The sequence below is a fragment of the Schistocerca serialis genome, chromosome 1 (assembly GCF_023864345.2).
Source record: "Schistocerca serialis cubense isolate TAMUIC-IGC-003099 chromosome 1, iqSchSeri2.2, whole genome shotgun sequence".
NCBI lineage: Eukaryota > Metazoa > Arthropoda > Insecta > Orthoptera > Acrididae > Schistocerca > Schistocerca serialis.
Window position 1 is genome coordinate 621851571 of NC_064638.1, and position 21668 is coordinate 621873238.

Genomic DNA, 21668 nt, shown 5'->3' on the forward strand with positions numbered 1-21668 from the left:
ACACTTGTGGATTTCGTGGTAATTGTCAATCTCAATTGTGATATGTCATATTACAGACAATGTGAAGAGACCCTGGTGGTGGAATACACATTTTGGAATTTGCATGATTACTATAAAATCTAATTTGTCTAGAGATAATGAGACATTACTCTCAGTATTATAGTGTTAATACATAGATGTAATGTGCATTATAAAATGAATTTTAATAAATAATTGTCAATTGCTAATAATGTTAAATTGGTACATACATAGGACACACATTTTGATTGTGATGTGAATGAAGATTGCAATGGATATGGTTTGAAACAGAATAATTCATTCTTGAAAGATGACAGCATATTTTATTCCATGAATACACATACACAATATGGCAAGTAACAACACTGAAACTTTGTACATTCTTGTTGAGATTCACAGTCCCCCGTATATTCAGACAATGTGCTAACTGCCTTAAAAACTGTAAAAATCTCATCTGCATCACTGTTCACATAAACAGCCTTTTTATGTATGTGCACTATACTTTCTAAACTTCCATTGTCCCGTGATACCACAAAGAATGATTTCCACTTGAACAAAATCAGAGCAACACATCTGCTCAGCAAGAAACTATATGAATTTAAAATTACAATAAAGACGATAAAACAAAATGGGAATCTTGTTACATATAAAAGACTTTATATTTTGTGCTTTTTTCATGTAATTCAACAACCAGTGCGTAGTAAAACTTCATATTGTGCCAAAACGGAAGACGTTCAGTTATACACTTTTAAAATTAACAATGAGACTTCATATATATGATGACAGATAATATTATGAAGACAGCATTTCTGTGTGCAGCAAAACCTGTATGAACACAGACTGTATGAAACTATCTGGCAAACAGATTATTATAATTATTATTATTATTACTATTATCATCCTTATTAGTATTACTGCAATCAAATTGATTATGAAAGTGCCTTCTCCTTATGATATTGAGCAGATTAAAATACTGTTCATATCTTTGGTTGTTCAGTGCAATTCTGTAATCTGCAGTTGCCAGAAAACTTCAATAAAAATTCCACTTACTCAATACAAGAAAGTAAATTTCCAAATTGAACATTATTCCCAACTTTCAGAAACACATCTATAAGATTGTTTATCTTCCAGCAACACACAATACAAAATGCCCAGAATTTCTGGACCAGCAATATGATAATATGAAGTGATATCACTAGGAAGGCTACACTTCTAACTTCCAAACTAAAATTGTGTATTATACATCTAAAAAGAAGATCCTCACTTGCAAAAGCTCTTGAGGACTACTGGACAAATAATCACAAAGCGGAATACACATTACAGTATTTGTCTCCTTAAATCTAACCTATATAGATTGTAACACATACATCTGAGGTTTTCCACATTTCATACATACACATTTTCAACAATCACACATACTTATTTACTTACTGACATTCATACAATGAGATTAAGAGAGCTTCAGTGGAAATCTGACTTTAATTTGTAGATGTATAAACACTGATTTTTAAAAAGTATTCAAACCGATATGTCCGTTTCTGATCTACAGTCCCTATAAAACCGTCAAAGGGACTTTCGAAAAGCAAATGCCCACAAATAGCAGTTTATGTGACTTTTGACATTATGAAATGGTACTGCAAATATAGGAATAGGCAAATACTATTTTAGTTGTCTGACACTTTTATAGATTTGAAATAAATATTTACAAGTCTCATATCTCGACAATAATATCAATCTTCGTAGCATCATTACACTTATGACAGACAACTATAGTATTTTCAATGTTTCATTGCGTGAACAATATGTTGTGATGCAACTTCTTCTGAAGCCCTGTATGAGTCATACATTAGTGGATACCGAAAAATATATAAAATATGACATAACTATCAGATTTCACTTTCAGTGCTTGAGAACATTTACACTGTCAGTACTTACTGGTTCATTCATCATTAGAAGTTTGAGTGTATCACATTTAACTTAACTCTACTAGTTGAGTATAGTTAAAATATCAGTTTCTGCTGACACTATTACAAACAGTGAAGCTCCAACTGGTTGTACTGCAATCAATTTAACTAATTTTGAATGAAAAAATGCTAGCTTAGTGAAAGAAAACTGCAAAATTAAAGCTAAGTGTCACACTTGACTCAATAAATTTAATAATCTGAATAGGCTAGTTAAGTAACATGTTCGCACATGTGTAAAATATGATTTTCAACAGTAAAATTTAAACGAGTCAATTCATGAAATTGTAACAGTGTAATTCAGAAAATTATACCACAGCATGATATAAAACAGAAATTTTAAGGCTAATTTTTGTGGCTAACTGAACTGAAGGTAACAATCTGTCAAAAAATATTTGGGTAATTTATGTGCCTTGACTGAAGTCTGTCTTAACAATGATAAAAATAACATAATTTGGAAAGTTACTACTTATTCAGAGAACCAATAACTAAAAACTTGTCACCAAGTATTAAAATTATTTTTAATGCACTAGATAAGGTCTGAAAAGTCCCATAAGGTAAAAATACACGATTCACAGAAATTTAAATGCGTAAACTTTATATTTATAAAGTTATATATTTGAATAAACTTTCTGTTGACCAGAAATTAAACTCTTTTAAATCATGTTACTTTAAAAGTCAAATTACCTTCCACTTCCTTAAAAAATACAACCACTACAGCTTCAGTTCACTGTTTCAAGGGGGACATGGGGATATGTTCTATACTACAAAACTACATTTGGTGTTTCATTCTGCTACAAGACAGCACTGCTCACCCTTGTATTTGGAAATAATACATTAATGTAACTGTTGCTTTGTGTTAAAAACAATCATTAAGAATGATGTCATTTGCAAATTTGTAAATAATTTAAATAAAGCACCCCTTGTGTTACTACAGAAAAACTGGCAGTATTATAACTTTGTAGCAAGATCTTGTGAAATGCATTTCAACAACTGAATCCAGAAAGTTCTTAAATTTAATTTGTGACAAAAAAGTTGAAAGGTTAACATATCCCAATTACATCCAAGCTCTGCATTTGCAAAGTTAATGTGACTACCATCTGCCTCTGATTACAAAACCAGTACTGGAAGACTGGTAGGTATACAATATAAATTCACATAAACATAGACTGTTTATCATTAAATGAATTATTAACAGTTACTTAAAATGGACAATACATTTCAAAAAAATAATAAAATAAAACAATACTTATTTACAAAACTCTTGAAAATAGCAATGAACATTCCCACAGCATTACAAAACTTTCTGTAATGTTTCATAGCCAATCACTATTATAACGCACATTAACGGAAAAACCGTAAAAATACCACACAGCATCATTTATTGCATGAACTATCCCCAATGATTTTTCATTTTCCCATTCTGGACATGCTACAAAAAATCTCTCTCTAATAAAGCACTTTCCTCCAGAAACAATCCAACAATTGAAAAACCGGAAGCAATTTTTAACACCACCTAAAAATGTAAGAAATAAGGTGATAACTGTTAACACTGCATGGAGAAACTGTTGTCATTTGAAGATTCGGTTAGGTATTAAACCTGAGTAGAACATTCCTTTCGCTATGTTTGTGTTTTGCTGTCAATACTGCCAATTTCACATTAGTGTAGTAACTTTAGGGCTTATTTGGTTTCCTTCATGCACAGTTTGTGATATGAAATATCTGGAATATGTAAATGTTTCAAAATCCAGAAATATTTATGCTCTATCTCATTCATATGAACAGCAACAGAAAATAAAATATGAAGGAAAACACTGGAGTAGCAGCCATATGCTCATAACGCTGTATGACTATAACTAAAGCTAGCTGCCAAGCTACATTACAATCTTCTTCAAACAAGTAGAGCAATAAGTTTTTAATGTCATGAATCAACTTCTTCATCCATATATTTCTTCATAATTTCCACACAAATGTGAATGCTGGTGGTAGTGATGACGCGTGAACGTTGAGGCAAGTGAATTGTTGTCATGTATGTTAAGATAATGAATATGAGATGCGGCTCTTCCTAGCCAAAAAGTCTTCAGTAAGGTGCAAATCTGTTGTAGCCACTTCTATAGACAGCAGCCTGAAACAAAGTACGTACGATATTGAAGAAGTTCATGAAGTGTTAAAACTGACAAGCACAAACAAATGACAATCTGATAACAATTTGTGGAAGAGCTGAATTTGAAATGGTTTACACACAGTCTAAATCAATAAATATAAGGCAGCAAATACACTTTCTATCTGCAGATGACACACACATCATTTTATAGATCATGAACTCATTTGAACCGTGTCATAGAAATAAATAAATAAACAAAGGAAGAATTTACCCCATAACCCGCTACAGGACCTATGCTGTGCCCAAGGTAAGGATCTGCATATTCACGACCGTATCTGTAACATCATTCAATTATAAGAATTAGCTATATTAAATAACATGCAGAACGAACATTCAAAATTTCTATAAACCATCTCATAGTGCATTAAAAACTGTTGCTAATAAATGGATGTATTACGCTAACATAAAAAACAAACAGATTTTGGAAGGATACAGCTGCAGGAACATGGGGGGAAAATCCCTGAAAGGAAGACAATGAAGGGAAAGGAACATTGGAATCTCTTTCACAATAAAACATAAAAAACATGCATCAAATTTCCACCAACATCACACACGGTCAGGTTTCTGGATGGAAATTGGGCATTGCAGGTGTGATGTGAAGCTTCAATAGATGAGTCAAAGCATGGCTGTCGCATATCTGTAATCATTTACATCACCAGTTTGCAATTAAAAATGAACCTTCTGATACGCAGCATTTGGCAGCCATCTCACTCACCCCGCAACAGCGGCATAACCGGCAACCGGTTGTGCAGCAGCTGCTGCAGCTCCATACGCTCGTGCTGCCACTGCTGTGTAGCTGGCAGCCGCAGCATAACTCGCCTGTTGGGCAGTCGACAGGGGGGTTTTAAGCAGTGGGGCAGCCGCGGCGGCGGCAGCCTGTAACATTGTGATCGTACCACTTGCAATTTGCTGAATACATATGTTGCATTCTCTCCTCTATCTGAAGATCAAAGACCGCACTCCTCTGCACATACTGTAGAATAATGAGCCTTGTGGCTGCTGAAAAACTTGACATAAAGCACTTTATGAGACATTCACACAACAATATTTCTAAAAACAGTAATGTTGTAAGAGACACCTAGTATATTACAGAAGGCAAAAATCAAGGTAAAATAAGGAAAGCAGATTAGGGCTTAGCATCCCGTTGGCAGCACAGTTATTAGAGACAGAGCACAAGCTCAGATTGTGGAAGGGTGGGACAGAAAATCTGCCATGCCATTTTGAATGGAACCACAGCATTTGCCTGGAATGATTTGGGGAAATCACAGAAAATCTACATCTGGATGACCAATTACGGATTTGAACTATCGTCCTCCCCACTGTGGCAACTCATTCAGTAATAATCATGGGCATGATTAATCTGACCATAACAGTAACTTCAGTTAACTAACTGTCTAATACATAAGATGTTACAAAACATAATGAGTTCCCAATAATAAATAAAATCACACCTTCAATCTAAAAATCTAAAACTTGGAGAGAAAATACTTTTACACTTATGTCAGACATAACTAAGTATTTCATCAATAGATGCCGATTCCAGTTTCCTACAATGGTAACTTTTGGCAAAAAGCCTTTTCCTATGACCTTAATATAAACCTCCCTTATAAGGAAGCAACGTGAACTATGCCATGAAAAAATGGAGCTCAGCACATTAACAACAATTTACAACGGAAATAAATATGAAATATAATTACATTCTAACAAATTCTGCCTTTACTATGTATACAAATATTGCTCTGCTTTTTGGAGAGCAGTTTAGTATGCAAAAGTTCTGATTAATATTTGACATTAAAAACCTCCCAATGTCAAACATGATTGAACAATAATTCTAGGAGACATCTTGAAAAAATCAAAGGGGTTCCAAAAGCATCTCATATATTCCATTGAACAAGGAGGCAGAACATCTCCAAAGCACACTTTTCCTGGAAAGAGAATATATTAATTGTGTAATTTCTTGTGACTCATTATTCTCCTTTTAACAGTTAAATACTAGCTTCCATCCTCGAGGGGAAAGGGGGAGGGGGTGCTGTATGAGGGACAGGGATTCTTATCTTTCACATTCCTTTTCCAGCTTGTTTCCCATCTGGCCTGGATGCATGCAACAATTTGTTGGGGAGAGCGTCATAGAGCCATCCTACCCTCACCTGAGGCAAGCCGGTCCACAACTGTTGTTAACTGGTCCACAATGTGCTGGATACTGACACTGAGTGATGTCCTAATTGGTCCCACACATGTTCTATCAGGGACAGATCTTGGGATGTTGCTTGCTATAGGAGTACCTCAATATTATGCAGGCATTTCATAGAAACAATGCCAGGTGTGGATGAGCATTTTCCTGATCAATAATGGCACCATGATACTGTTGCAACCACGGCTTGAAGTGACACCTGATGATTCTCCATAACAGGGAATAACACCATGTGCCTCTCCAAAACAATGGTAGAAAGGGACCTCTCGCCGTGTCACCAACATGCTCACCAGCAACATTCATTCAAGGTGGTTCATAAATGTGTATCATCACTGAACACAATACAGCACCATTCACCAGTATCCATGCTTCCTGGTCTCAGCATCTCCCCTAACACAACTGTGTGTGTTGTGACATTTATATCAGCCTACGCAAGTTTGTTCTCAGATGGCAGGTGCGTACGTGATCCTCCCTTGTTGTGGTCAGACATGGTCGAACAGAACCTTGACAAAGAGTAAAGCTGCTCCAGTTTCTTAAGACAGTGTTCCTCATCCAACACTACCTTTCGTCCACACATCAGAAAGACATCCTGCCACCCCAAGAGAGAGGACAGGTTGGCAGCTTTCAGCGAAAGTATATTACTGGATGAGTCACCATAAAAGTTAGAGATCCTTCCAGTTCTTCAGACATTTGCAAAGAACTCCATGGTGGAAATGTACCTACATTTTACATTGTCAGATAAAACTTTCAGTATCTTCCTTCTACCCCACAGGCTTTATTATTAATCATTTACTGCTTTCTGTTCCATCTTTTTTTATAAGCTACTCGGTTTCTCTTCTATGTGCACTCTCTCTCTCTCTCTCTCTCTCTCTCTCTCTCTCTCTCTCTCTCTCTCTCTCTCTCTCTCTCTCTCTCTCTCTCTCTCTCAGCCTTGAGCCTGAACTGATGCTACCTTGACCTTGTTTCTGCACTTATGTAACCATTTGTGCACTGTGCAACATAGCTCTAAGGTTACTATATTTCTGTGAGATTATACAGACAATGCACTAACTGTACTTTATTATTTATCCTAATTATTTGTGACAATTATTTTGTATGCAATTATGAATCTCCAAATAACTTTCCAGCACTGACAAAATAGCTAGGCTGCATTTTTTCATGCTAATATCTTCACGACTTATGTACAGCAATATTCATAAGGCTCTAAACATCTTTATGATCTCAATTCTAGGCCACTATCCAATATTAATTCTTGCAGAACATCAACGTAATCTCCCATTCCATTTCAAATGGTTCCCTGTGTCTTCTGCATCCACACCACCTTCTGCACCCAACGTGTGTGCGTGTGTGTGTGTGTGTGTGTGTGTGTGTGTGTGTGTGTGTGTGTGTGTGTGTGCACGCGCGCGCGCAACCACACGCCTGATACTGGTAAGTGGAGTCATACTACCTAGTTCTCTACAAATTTGATTTGATTTTGTGATCACTCAAAGTAACATCACATACCCTCTCAACCTGTAAAGTTTCGTTTTGTTTCATTCTCCCATGTGGATGCTTCATTTATCCCGGAGTGTATTAAACCTAAAATGTAGAAATGGAAAGGATGCAGCAAGATTTTTTAGGTATCAGCGAAACATGATGGCCAGAAGAGGTGGGGGAAAGGGGAGGGGTTAGAGGAGGTGGAGGTAGGGCTGGGGGTGGGGGGGGGGGGAGGTAGGGTTATAGGGTTTTTCATATTGTTGATAATTAATCAAAGCCCTCAGCTGCCGACAGGTGGTGTTGATATGCCTCAATCGGGACAGCTGAAAATGTGTGCCCCGACCGGGACTCTGACTCGAACCCAGGATCTCCTGCTTACATGTCTGCCATGTACAGACGCTCTATCCATCAGAGCCACCGAGGACACAGATGAATAGCGTGACTGCAGCGACTTATCCCTTGCATGCTCCCCGTGAGACCCACATTCCCAACTGTCCACAATCTACATTTGTAATGTTTCTAATAGATATTTGCCCATCCACTCACTACTCACACCAACTAGGGTGACAATTGCCGTAAGAGAACCTGCATGGTCATCAATGGTATCTGTTCTTTCAGGAACAGTTATTATCTTCATATATTTTTCATACTGTATCAGATAATGGTTGGTGTAGCCATACATGCAAGTGAAACATGGACGATAAATAGTTTAGACAAGAAGAGAATAGAAGCTTTTGAAATGTGGTGCTACAGAAGAATGCTGAAGATTAGATGGGTAAATCATCTAACTAATGAGGAGGTACTGAATAGAATTGGGGAGAAGAGGAATTTGTGGCACAACTTGACTAGAAGAAGGGATCAGTTGGTAGGACGTGTTCTGAGTATTTAGTATTGGAGGGCAGTGTGGAGGGTATAAATCAGAGGGAGACCAAGAGATGAATACAGGAAATAGATTCAGAAGGACGTAGGTTGCATGTTGAGAGAATCCCAAACTCACATCCAACCCCCACCTGCATCATCTTCTTCTTCTGCATCTGCATTTATACTCTACAAACACTGTGAACTGCATGGCAGAGGATATACCTCAACACACCAGTTATTTGGGTTTCTTCCCATACCATTCCTGTATGGAGTGCAAGCAAAATGATTGTTTAAATGCTTTTGTGCATACTGTAATTAATCTAACCTTATCTAATCTTGTTATCATCACTATGAGAGTGACATATATGGGGTTGTAATATATTCCTACAGACATCAATTAAAGCCGGTTCTTGGAACTTTGTAAGCAAGCTTTCTCAGGTTAGTTTTCATCTGTCTTAGAGAGTCTGCCAGTTTACTTTCTTAAGCCTCACTGTGGCACTCTTCCATGGGTCAAAGAAAACTGTGACCTTTCATGCTGCCCTGCTCTGTATACGTTCAATATCCCTTGTTAGTTCCATTTGGTATGTGACCCAGTCACTCAGCAATATCCCAGAATGGGTCTTGCGAGTGATTTGTAAGCTATCTCCTATGTATACTGGTAGCATTTCCCCAGTGTTCTAACAGTAAACTAAAGTCTACCATCTGCTTTACCCATGACTGAGCTTGTGTGTTCATTCCATTTCAAATCCCTACAAAGTGTTACAAACAGGTGGTTCTACGAGTTGGCAGATTCCAAGTGTAATTCGTTGCTATTACAGTCATAGGATACTCTACGTGTTTTCATTTTGTAAGTGTGTAATTTTACATTTCTGAGAATTTAATGCAAATTTCCACCAACTTGAAATCTTATCAAGATCTGACTGAATATTTATGCAGCTTCTTTCAGACAATGCATCATTATAGGTAACTCCATCCTCTCTGACAGGTCTGAGGTTGCTATTAACATTGTCTGCAAGGTCATTAGTATACAACACAAACAGCAAGGATCCCAACACACTTCTCTCGTGCACACCCAAAGTTACTTCTCCATCTGATGTGGGACTCTCCATCCAAGATAACAAGCTGCAGCCTCCCTACCAATAAGTGTTCAAATCAGTCACAAATTTCGCTTTACACCCCGTATGAGTGTACTTTTTATAATAAGCATTAATGTGGTACTGAGTGAAATTTCAGAAATCAAGAAATACTGACTATCTCACTGCCTTGATCCAAAACACACTGTATTTCATGTGAGAGACATTAGAGTTGGGTTTCACATGATCGATGCTTTTGGAATCCATGCTGGCTGGCAAGGAGAAAATCATTCTGTTCGAGATACCCCATTATGTCTGACTCCGGCCATGTTTTAAGAATCAACAAATTTATGTTCAGCATACTGGAAGGTACTTTTGTGGATCATTTCTACTACCATTCTTGTATGTGGGTGTGACCTGTGCTTTCTTCCAACTAATTGGCACCATTTTTTGTTTGAGGGATATACGATAAATTATAGTTACAAGTAGGGCTAAGGCAGCCATAAATTTTGTATAGAATCTGAGAGGGATTTCCAACAGGTCTTGGAGCTTTGTTCAATTTTAATGATTCCCGCTGTTTCTCAACACCACTGACTGATGAGGGAACAGGGAGCAACTAAGCGCAGACTGTGGCACACGTCGGAACAAACTATGCCTGACGTCTGGGCTCTTAGGTCATACTCTGATCGTTCCAGCAGCTGATGGAGAAGGTTGAGAAAACCAGCCATTTGCACAGACTTTCAAGAAAGGTCAGAATGTACAGCATTGTCCCAAGAACTGATCATAGCCCCATGGCTCTGAGTCAAATGGAAGGACTGAACCACACACTTTGAGGGTTCTGTGACAAGCTAGGATGCGACTTCCTGGACTTGGGCCATAGGGTTGAGAACTGTAGGGTTCCCCTAAATGGTTCTGGTGTACACTACACATCAGAAGTTGCTACCCTGGTAGTTGACTGTGTTTCGGGGGCACACAAGTGTTTTTTCAGATTAGGCGACTTTCCATCCAGTCCAATAATGACAGCCGTAGGAGACTCATAAGTGTAAGTTCCAAAAGCATGTCCACTATAGGTGAGAGTATTAAAATCCTAGTAGTTAAATGCTGTAGCATTCACAACAAAGTGAGAGAGTCTGAAGCACTCTTGAAAAGTAGTAAAGCTCGCATAATACTACATACAGAAAACTGTTTGAAATATGAAATTTATAGCAGTGACATTTTTGGGAAAAATTTAAGTGTGTGGAGAAAGGACAGGCAAATGGGAAATTGTGGTGGTGTAATTGTCACAATAGACAAACTCAAATCTTCAGAGATAGAAAACGAAGCTGCATGTGAGACTGTTTGGGCAAGACTCAATATCATGAGTGGACACAAAATGGTAACTGGATCCTTCTGTCACCCACCAGACTCTTCTCCTGGTTTAACTGAAGACTTTAGAGAAAACCCTAGTTCACTTATATGTAAGTTCCCCAATCGTACTGTAATCATCAGTGGAGACTTTAATCATACAACAATCAACTGGCAACTGGCAAAATTACAGTTTGTTAACGTTATGTGAAACATTATTAAAGGCCTTTTCTGAAAACTACCTAGAACAGATAGTTCAGAACCCCACTCAGGATGGCAAGAAATAGACCTGACCTCTTTGAGAAAGTCAACATGGAAACTGGCACCAATGACCGGGATGTGTTTGTGGCAAACAATGATCACCCAAGTACAAAGGATGACTACAGCAGATAGATAGGTATACACTCTAAGAGAGAAAGACACACACACACACACACACACACACACACACACACACACACACACACACACACACACACACACACACAGAGAGAGAGAGAGAGAGAGAGAGAGAGAGAGAGAGAGAGAGAGAGAGAGAGAAATCTTCAGAAAAAGTGGACGATTTATTTAAGAGGAAGAGCTTCAGAAATTGAGCATATTATTAATGCATTGGCCTACCTCTGGCCCTTATGCAAGCAATTATTCGGTCTGGTATTGATTGACAAGAGTTGTTGAATATACTCCTGAAGGATATAGTCCCAAATTCTGTCCAACTGGAGCTTTGGATCATCAAACGTCTGAGCTGGTTGGAGTGCCCTCCCTATAATGCTCAAAATGCAACATGGGGGAGAGTCGGTGACCTTGCTGGCCAAAGTAGGGGTTAGCAAGCACATGGACAGGCAATAGAAAATTGCCATGTGTGGGCAGACATTATCTTGCTGATATGTAAGCCCAGGATGATTTGCCATGAAATACAACAAAACAAGACTGTAGAACTTCGACATACCTACGCGCTGTCAGGACGCTGTGGACGACAACCAAGGTGGTTCCACTTTGAAAAGAAATTGCACTCCAGACACACACTCCTGGTTGCCGTGCTGTATGGTGGACGACAGTCAGGTTTGTATCACACCACTGTCGGGGGTACCTTCAGACATGTCTTCAGTCTGGAATCTCATTGACTGAAGCAGAACTGTCTTCATTGATGAGTCCTGCTTCGAACGGAGCCCCATGACCGGGAAAAATGTGTGTGGATATGTCCCAGACACAGGTGGGATACCCATCTGATCGTCATCTACCATACAACCTGACAACTAGAAGTGACCTCCTAGGCTGCCATTTCTTTTCATGGCAGAACCCCTTTGGTTGTCATCTGGAGGATCCTTACAATGCAGCAGTATGTCGACAATACTCTATGCCATGTTTTGTTCCCCTTCATGGTAAGCCATCCTGGGCTTTCATTTCAGCAAGGTACTGTCGACTCATATACAGAGAGAGTTTCTATTGCTTGTCTTTGTGCTTGCCAAATCCTACCTTAGCTAGCAAGGTCGCCAGATCTCTTCCCAGTTGACAATGTTTGGAGCATTATGGGCGAGGACCTTCAGCCAGCTCAGGATTTTGACAATCTAATGCTCCAACTGGACTGCATAATAGGTGTAACACAAAGTGTAGTACTGGAGAGAGCGAGAGAGAGCGACAGAGAGAGCGAGAGAGAGAGAGTTAGTTTCCAAAGTTAGCAGCCAGTCACTTGTGAGTCGGACAGAAACTGAAATTGAGGGTAGCAAAGTAAAAGCTGAAATGGTTAATTCCGTATCCACATGTTACTTTACGAAGAAAATAATGTACAGAATGACTAAATCTGCCACTAACACATCACTCGCAGTTAATTGGATGAGTAATGACAGATTCCTTACTTCCTGCAAAGCAGACAGGACCTGTGGTAAAAATTACTTGTTTCCTAAAACTTTTGTGGTTAATTATAGACAATAACATATTTTAGAACAGTGTTAATTCGTTATAAGTGTAATAATACAGACAAACTATGAAAGATAGAAACACAATGCGCATGTCACTGGATACATGAAGGTTCAAAGTTTTATGTTTACACAGAAACTATACCATACACTCAACATGAGCACTATGAGATACTCGATTAATAAGGAAACAGTAGTCCATTTCATTCCACACATGGATCAATAGGTCTACTTTATTGAGTCAACAGCCTCAACAAGTTAATTACTCAGGTCTTGAAGAGTAGCTGCCATAGGTGTGACAAATACTCTGTCTTACGTACCACCGCAAAATAAAATCACAACATGTGAGATCTTGTGACCGGGGAGGCCAAAAGCAATGAACAAGGTCTTGTTGTCCAAATCTTCCTGTCCAACATGTGGGATGGTGCTGTTGGTTGGTTGGTTGGTTGGTTGGTTGATTTGGGGGAGGGTACCAAACAGCGAGGTCCCATTGGTTTGTGGAAGGAAGTCGGCCAAGTCCTTTTAAAGGACCATCCCAGCATTTGCCTAAGCAATTTAGGGATATCATGGAAAACCTGTATCAGGGTGGCCGGCTGCGGGTTTAAACCGTCGTCCTCCCAAATGCAAGTCCAGTGTGCTAACCACTGCACCACCCCACTCAGTGTAGTGCTGTTAGGCAACACTGTACCTCAAGGTGAAAATGAGGCAGGGTGCCATCATGTATTAAAATGAAATCATTGGAATCTTTGTGAAGTTGAGGGAGCAACCAGTTTTGCAGCATGTCCAGGTATGACATTCCTATCCTGTTTCCTCCACATAAACGAAAGATTCATACACTTTGTGAACAGATATGGCACAAAACACTTTCAATTTCATTGAGTCTCCATGTTCAACCACGTCGCCAGCAGTTTGTGACCACCAATTCTTACATTACGGCTATTCACTTTATCTGCTAGTTGAGTTGTTCGGAAAAAGTGCCCTCTGCCATATCCCGGAGAACTGAAATCCAAATTTGTGTTCCATTCATTATAGTTGCTGGGATACAATTGCTGCAGTAACTGCAACTTTTAGGGCTTCATATGCATGCACTGTTTCAGAATAATCTATCATTGTCTGAAGTAGTTCGTGGTCTACACATCTCGGGTACTCTTCAGGGGGCTCCATGTGAATCAATCTCTTACACTCTTGAGATTTTCATCAGATATGTGTAGCAACCAGTGCTCTTCCCTTTGTTTATGCAGCCAACTTCCAAGAATTTTGTATACCTGTCAAATCTGCTTGTGCAAAGGTGGCCTCCTCCTAAAAGGGTGACACAATGCATGTTGCTCTTGACCAATGGATTAACATCATGCAAATTCCAACGCACAACATGACTTCTCTTGTGGTATAGTAACCATGTTGCTGCAAACAACAGTTCAGCTGTGTCAAAACTTTGAACCTTCCTCTATCCACTGACATGTTCAATGTATTTATATATTTTATGCATAGTTTGTCTGCAATGAACAGCTGATACCTGTTCTCTGCTATAGTAACTAAAACCTAATATCAATTTAATACTGTGAATCAGTTTATGCACACGACAATGGTAACTTCTGAAAATTGTCAGAAACTCATTTTTATTTGCATTGATATATACAGGAATTCGGGGTTATCCATTCTTTGGCAGTAACTGTGAATGACAAATGCTATGGAGTAAGTCATCCACAACACGCATACTGGTAATTTACAATAATTTTTGAAAAATGTAGTTCTGTCTATGTCTAAAAATTTTCAGAAACATTGGATTTCACACATAGTTATACAATGAAATTAGAGAATAGCTGTTTTGAATGAGGATAGGTGCACTGTTCTCAGATTTTTAAAAAAAGCAGAAGTAAGTATAAGACTACAATTGGTGATAACAGTACAAGTTTATCATGGCACCTGCAAATGTTCAAAATTTCACAATATTTAAAATTGTAAATGACTACTGATACAATCAATGAAAGATTATGCAGAAGCAACATGAACATTAAAATATGTGAATCTAGAACTTCAAGTTCGGCACACTAATATGGCACATATGATCCCAGAAAACAGAAAATTCCACAGTCTGTTTTTACATATAAATTAATATGTGAATTGCAAGGATTTTTTACTTAACTGATTTTGTGACAACTTTTACATTGGTGCACCGAAGGTGAACACTGCAGCATCAAAAATTGCAAAAATATGCAGCACCAACAACACACACATTTTGTCTGGAGCAGCTAGCAATGTTGCCAACTGATTAAGAGTGAAGACAATTACGGTGCAACCCCTAAATGGAAAATATGGTGTGGCAGAAAAAGGGCACACCACATCTAAAAGCAATTAAAATGGAGTAAACAGATGGACGAGGGATCCCAAAAGTAGTTTAAAACCTTAAATCTGAGAACAACGAATACATCTATGGAGAAAATGAAGAACCCATTCAATTGTCAGTGAATAGTCTACCAATATTAGAGCCAAAGAATTTGGAAGACCATCCTTAAGTTGGAGGGACAGGACATGGGGGATATTATGCCAGGATATGAACTAGTGTCCGTAGGGCTTCGCATCCACAGTTTGGTCATGGCTCATTACATAAAAGTGATGTGGCAGCAACGTAGGGTAATGGATTCCTTCTGGGAGGAATGGAAGGAGCAGCGCCATGTGGGAGAGGAATGGAAGGATGAGCGCCATGCGGCAGTTGTCGCCTTGATAGTGTGGAGTTTATAAGGGGAGCTAGTAGTCCACTATCCAGATGTTCTATTACCAAGTGAGCAGAGACATTATTTGCACCCACAAATACGCATCTGGGATCATCCAAGCCAATGTGCAGAAAATAGTCACTCCTGTAGCCAAACGATATGTCAGTTCGTTTCCTGGGGTATACATATGAACCTGGGACCCGCAGAAAGGAAACTGAGCACACTGTACGACTATGGTCAGAGGGAAGATCATGAATAGCAGACGTCACAGGGTGACAAGATTAACAGTGATCAATGGCATAATGATAATTAATTTTATTATTATATTTATTAAGATTATTATTACTATTACTATTATTGTTATCATTTGGGTTCAAAGGGTCTAAACATATTTTTTTTTTATCATATCCTTGTTGCCCTCTAAGTTCACATGGAACAATGTGGAATGAGAAAACAGGAATTGGCAGCTCCAGGGTACGTGACGTTTCCATTGTGGCTGGAAATCTGCACAACAGTAGCTGAAGACAGATGGTCAGAAGTGAGATAAAACCTTGGTAGCTGAAAACTGTACCCAGGTGCCAAAAGATACTCCAAGACGGGTCATCATAGTCAGTATTATTAAAATATGGTGAGAGAAAGTGATTGTATGGGCTAGATCGTTAGTGAGCTTGATGCCGCAACTGCAATCTTGGGTCTTTGTCCAGTACTTTGAATTCAAGTTTGTCTTTTGTGGTTGCTTTTTTAGTAACTTTATCAGCAAGTTCACTTCTCGCAACACTCGCACAGCTCTCAGTGTGCAGACGAATACTGCTTGGTTCCGGAGCTATACGGGTCATCCAGTAAGTGTTGGGTCTTAGCAACCAAAGTGTTTCTGGGGTAGCACTAAGACACACCTTGTAAGCAGCTCATGGGATCCTTTGTGGAGATAATTTTAATGTACTGCAGAGCACTTTATATGGTAACCAACTATGCACTGCATGCGTTCGACAGAGAATACTTCTGAAGCCACCTTGCACATGCAAAACTATAACCAACTCTGTTGTTGCATGTCAAATATGTGTACAAGTGAAAACTAAATGGAATAGCCATCTGAGAATGGCCACATTAGAGGTTCATCCAAATGAGAGGACTGAGTACACACCATGCGGGGTGCTGAGAGGCAACTATCTGTGCAGACAAGAAGTGACACTTGGAGGTCCATGCATAGAGCCTCCAGTTGTATCCCAGATGATGTACCCCATTTTGGGCAATTAGTAAACAGTCTGAACTGCTGGTTGTTAAACAAAATAAGATTGATAGATAGGCATCTAACAGACTCTGGCCACCATAGCTCGCCAGTTGCTGGTATCTGACCCTCCGTGGTGGGACACAGCTCCCAATGGGCGGCCATCTACAGGGACTGTACAGAAGACTCCAGTTGCCGCAACTGTTGTGATGTACCAAGATTAACAAGTTCATTACTGATGGTGCTTCTGACCTGTAGACAACACATCCCTACTACAGTCAGGATAAAATTGAAACTTTATGAAGTCACAGCATTACTATGTGGTCTGCATCCCAGGAGGTGCTGTTACGGTATCAAGCTTTTTCATGCTGTTTGTCTTGAGTTGGGTTGCATGGTTTAATATGTTGTTGTTGTTGTTGTTCTTATTTAGTTAAAGTATTTACTTATTTATTATAAATAAATATTCATTATGTGTGTTTTATTTTAATTATTGGCTTTGTTATTGGTTTTAGTTTGTTTAGCTAAGTTCCTTATTTTCTTTCATCTTTGCTCCCCTGAAAACCTGGAAAATATCAATATTTTTGCTTTAAGTACCACAGGAGAGCAAGAGATGTATCTGCAGTGGCGATCCTGCGGAAATTCCTCATCCAACCTCCCCATTTCCTTCACAAAGAGTCCATGAAACAAAGCTTCGGTTCGGTAAGACACAGAGATGCATTCGTAGCACAGAACGTCCGATTCTCGCAGTCGGTATATGCCGTTCACCACAATATCAATTTGGCACTCCCAAGTTAGAATTCCGCATACTTTGATACACCATGACGGATAATCTTGTTAACTAACTCTCAAATGAAACACCTACAAATCTGATTACTTCATCGATTTCAAGTTTTCGTTGGAGTAAATTTATATTCAAGAGTCAGGTCGAATTATGTACTTTCCGTATGGCTCCCTGAAGATAGTGCTCTGCACGCAAAATGGTGGAGAGCTGTAATACTGACAAAGATTGTCCACACACAGTGATGATGACACCGTGGGTCATACTACAGTCACATCTCCAATGATTTCAATAAAGAGAGGTGCATTCTGAACCAATCCCAAGGGACCCCAGTATTTTTTACACATTGTTTGCTGGATCTGGAACAGTCTGGGTGCTAGGAAATTATGGATAAAAATGAGTAAGCAGCCGCAGAAGCCAACTCGTGCAGTGTAGACACAATGTGATGGCATCTAGTGGTATCATACGCCACTTCTAGGTCAGAGAACACAGTGATCAGATGGCGACGTGTGGAAGCACTGCAGATTCCAGTTTGTCTGTTGTGGACTAGAATGTACAAAAGCCACTTTGAAATTGTGATATATGTTGTCTGGCTTCCAAGCACCAACAAAGTCGTTGGTTGATCATTCGTTCAAATCATTTTCATGGACCAATCATTACAGAGATACGTCGATAATTATTTTATGAAAAGGAATTGTTACATTCCATCCCGGATTTTCCATTGTCTGATTTTCGTCCATAATTAGTCATATTTTCAGGATCCTTTCCTGGCTTCAAGACAGGAATAATAATAATAATACCATTTCTCTATTGGGAGGAAAACACCTTTTTGAAAAATATGACCGAAAAACCTGTGGAAGTATTGTATGCTGTCAATGCTAAGGTTTTTAAATATTTGAAAGTGGATTTTCAACATAAGAATCACATGGCCAACCTGTTGCAAATACCTGTTTGGTACACTGCCTTAGGTTTTGACACCTCTAAGGATGTTTCCTTCAGAATGAAATTTTGAGAGACTAAAATTACATTGCGAGAAGGCAATGGTCAGAGTTAAGAGTAGATATGCTCGAGTCAAAAAATAAAATACATTCCAGCCTTTTTATGAAGTCCACGGACTGCCTCTCCACACACTGTCAAAACGCTACACAACTCCCATTCACTAAATGGAACATTGTATGATTCTAAGCCTTGTGCATGGAAGGCTAAGGAGTTTTGCACCACCAGGCATTTCCATGTCAAGAAATTAGGATGGTAGTGAGTTAATGCATGAGGACACTCTGGCAAAGTGTGTCATAAAACATTCAGCAATGGCTGCTTTCTTGGTGTGTGTATAATCTTATTAATAGTATGTTGTACAACTTCTTCAATATACTTCACTCAAATGGTTTCAAAAGTTGCTTTGGAGCTAAAAGCTTTCCAGGTGGCTTTCCGAAGTGACAGATGTGGTGCACATTCCATCAGTTGACGGAGAAAGAGAGAGTGGAAGGAAAGCAGTCTTCAGTCACTGAGGTTGCCACTGATAGACCATCAAATTGAAGGTGAGATGGTCAGACTGTAATACTTATGGCTGGGTATGTTCTGTGGGCTGTACTAAAATATGTTGGAACTGCAGCGTCAAGCAGGCACCCTTCTAGTTCCAAAATTACCTGATCTATTACTTGACCCTCGATAGACGTTGTCTGCTGCCCCACAGAGGATTGTGGGTACTCAAGACCCCCGTATCAGGAAGAATGTAGGCAACTGTTCCACTAGCTCCACCAGCTCATTTTACGGTATATATATGTCTGGGGATTGACAGATATCACATACTGTTATCCAAACTGATAGGTAGACACAAGCAATCACTGCTTCTAATGCAGTTGTTAGTGGCATTTGATTACTGGAATTGTCTGACTGAATGAGCCTGCAGAATCCTCCAGAGGCCCTTCTGGTGTGAATGTGGTTTGTACAGTAAGATTTGTAATTTTGAAGGTTAGGGATCTAGGTTTCTGAGAACCTTGTCTTCTCAAGTGCCATTCCAACTGCAGAGTAAGCAGTCATTAACTGATGGAAATTGGCCAAATGGTAGTGGTAGCCATTACAGTTCCATTGCAGAAATATCAGATTGGGACCTGAGAAAGCATGAAGGGGAAACAAGAGTATGAATTACTTTGCTCCAGAGTCATGCTCCATTTCAATGTTTGGTTCTTCATCAGTGTTCACATAGGTAACTGGTAGTCACATCCAAGAGCAGGTGTCAGGAGGTCTATGTCCCTCATATTCAGAAAGATGAGTTCGATGATGAGCAAACTGTTGGATGGTGACTGAAATAACTGAGCAACAGCTTGACAACTGTTACAGATGGAGCTGAAGACAGAAGATCCCCACATCACAAAGGAGTGTGTCTACAGACCTGTTCTTCAAGGCACCAGTGGTCAGTCAAACACTAAGATGATAGACTGGGCCTAACAATTTCAAACCTGAAGGTGCTGCTAAGCCATAAACCTGGCAACCATAGTCAAGTCGAGATGAGACGAGGGCGAGGTAAACACACATAAGGGTAAGAAGCTCTGCATCCCAAGGTAAGGGCATGTAAGCAGAGCACCTTAAGCTTCAGCATACAGCTAGTCTTTAGCTGACAAATATGGGGTAATAAAGTAAGACTTTATAAAAGAAACAGCCACAGAATGGGCCTGTGCATCAGCTTCCATGCACTGGGTACCCTAGTGGAGTACTGGGTCAGGATGGACCAAGGATGCGAATTCACGCGCCACGTTTTTACAGGACAGAATTGGAAACCACTGGAAAGGGTCCAAGTGGTTGTCCTTCAGATGGTGCCTTGGAACTGGCATTCAACCAAGGCTTGGGCACTGTAGCAAAGTCAGAAGTCATGTACATACAAGGTGGAGGTGACTAGTGGCCCAGAGGTCACTAGCCCATTCATAGTGAAGAGGGAGAGTGTGTCACACAGCATGGAGCACTACTGAACACCATTCTCTTGGACCCATGGAGAACTGAGTGATGTACCAACTCTAATCTGGGACAACCAATGGGATAGAAACTGACAAACAAAAATCCATAGAGAGCCTTGAAAGAATCAATCATGGAGGGTAAGTGTGATGGTGCCAAGCCATGTTGACTCTTTTCTATATTGCACATGATTATGCTCTTTGGCTGCTTCCCAGCAGCAGCATCGAGCATGGTGTCCAAGACTGTGTGTGTGTGCAGTGATTTCTGAGCTTTTCACAAATGTACAAGTGCAGTGCCTGGTCGACCATGCGGACGGGGGCAAAGACTGTGGCTGTACATAAGGCAAAGGAGTCATCGGATGAGGGGCACAACCTAAGGAACAGTCCCTGTTCGACGAAAAAGGACTGAAATTTGTGAACATGTTTCAGAACATTTCCTGCAGCTGTCTGCTTGTGCCAAGGAACCAACTTTAACATACAGTACAATCTCTTTAGTGCTATTTGGCAGACATTCATTCCCTATTGGTCTACAGTGTTTCTTACTTTGTGTTTGTTACTGGCTCAAACAGATTTGAAAAAAAGTGTTGAATATTCATTGTTTTGTGTTAAACTGCTTCAACCCGTTATTTTTTCTTGTCACTGTGGGTTGGAATAATATGTTAGCTGTCTTAGGTTTAAATTGACTGTCTATTCATTTGAGTAACAGAGCTGATGGGGAGAATATATCAGAGTGGTACAACTGTTCTGAACTTGTTCAGGGAGAGCATCTGATTTTAAGATTTCTTATTGTGTGAGTATTGTACTTGTCCTAGTCAGTGCTGTACCTTTTGCCTGATTCCATTCAACTAGGCTTCCACCATCAACCCTGCTTTTTTGCAACCATACTGTGTTACACTTGTACCGGTTTTCCAGAGCGTCTTGTTGGTTCTTTATTCATGAGTTAACAGCTATTAGTATTAGACACAACCACTGTTGCTTTAACTTATTTTTAGTTGTGAAATTTTA

General features: G+C 39.4%; 1 protein-coding gene across 19 annotated transcripts in view; it reads right to left on the reverse strand.

Moving 5' to 3' along the window:
- Positions 1–318: 318 nt before the first annotated feature.
- Positions 319–21668, reverse strand: part of LOC126478296 (RNA binding protein fox-1 homolog 3-like) — a 468968-nt gene continuing 447618 nt past the window's right edge. For 13 of the 19 annotated variants that reach the window (XM_050103698.1, XM_050103694.1, XM_050103691.1 and 10 more), the window contains 3 exons: positions 4859–5019; positions 4355–4418; positions 319–4104 (listed from right to left, as the gene is read on the reverse strand). In XM_050103698.1, coding sequence (XP_049959655.1) covers positions 4060–4104; positions 4355–4418; positions 4859–5019 — 270 coding nt within the window. In that variant the 3' untranslated portion in view covers positions 319–4059. Of the gene's footprint in view, positions 4105–4354; positions 4419–4858; positions 5020–21668 lie in introns of those variants that run through there. The other 6 variants (XM_050103697.1, XM_050103700.1, XR_007587441.1 and 3 more) reach the window with 4 other exon arrangements.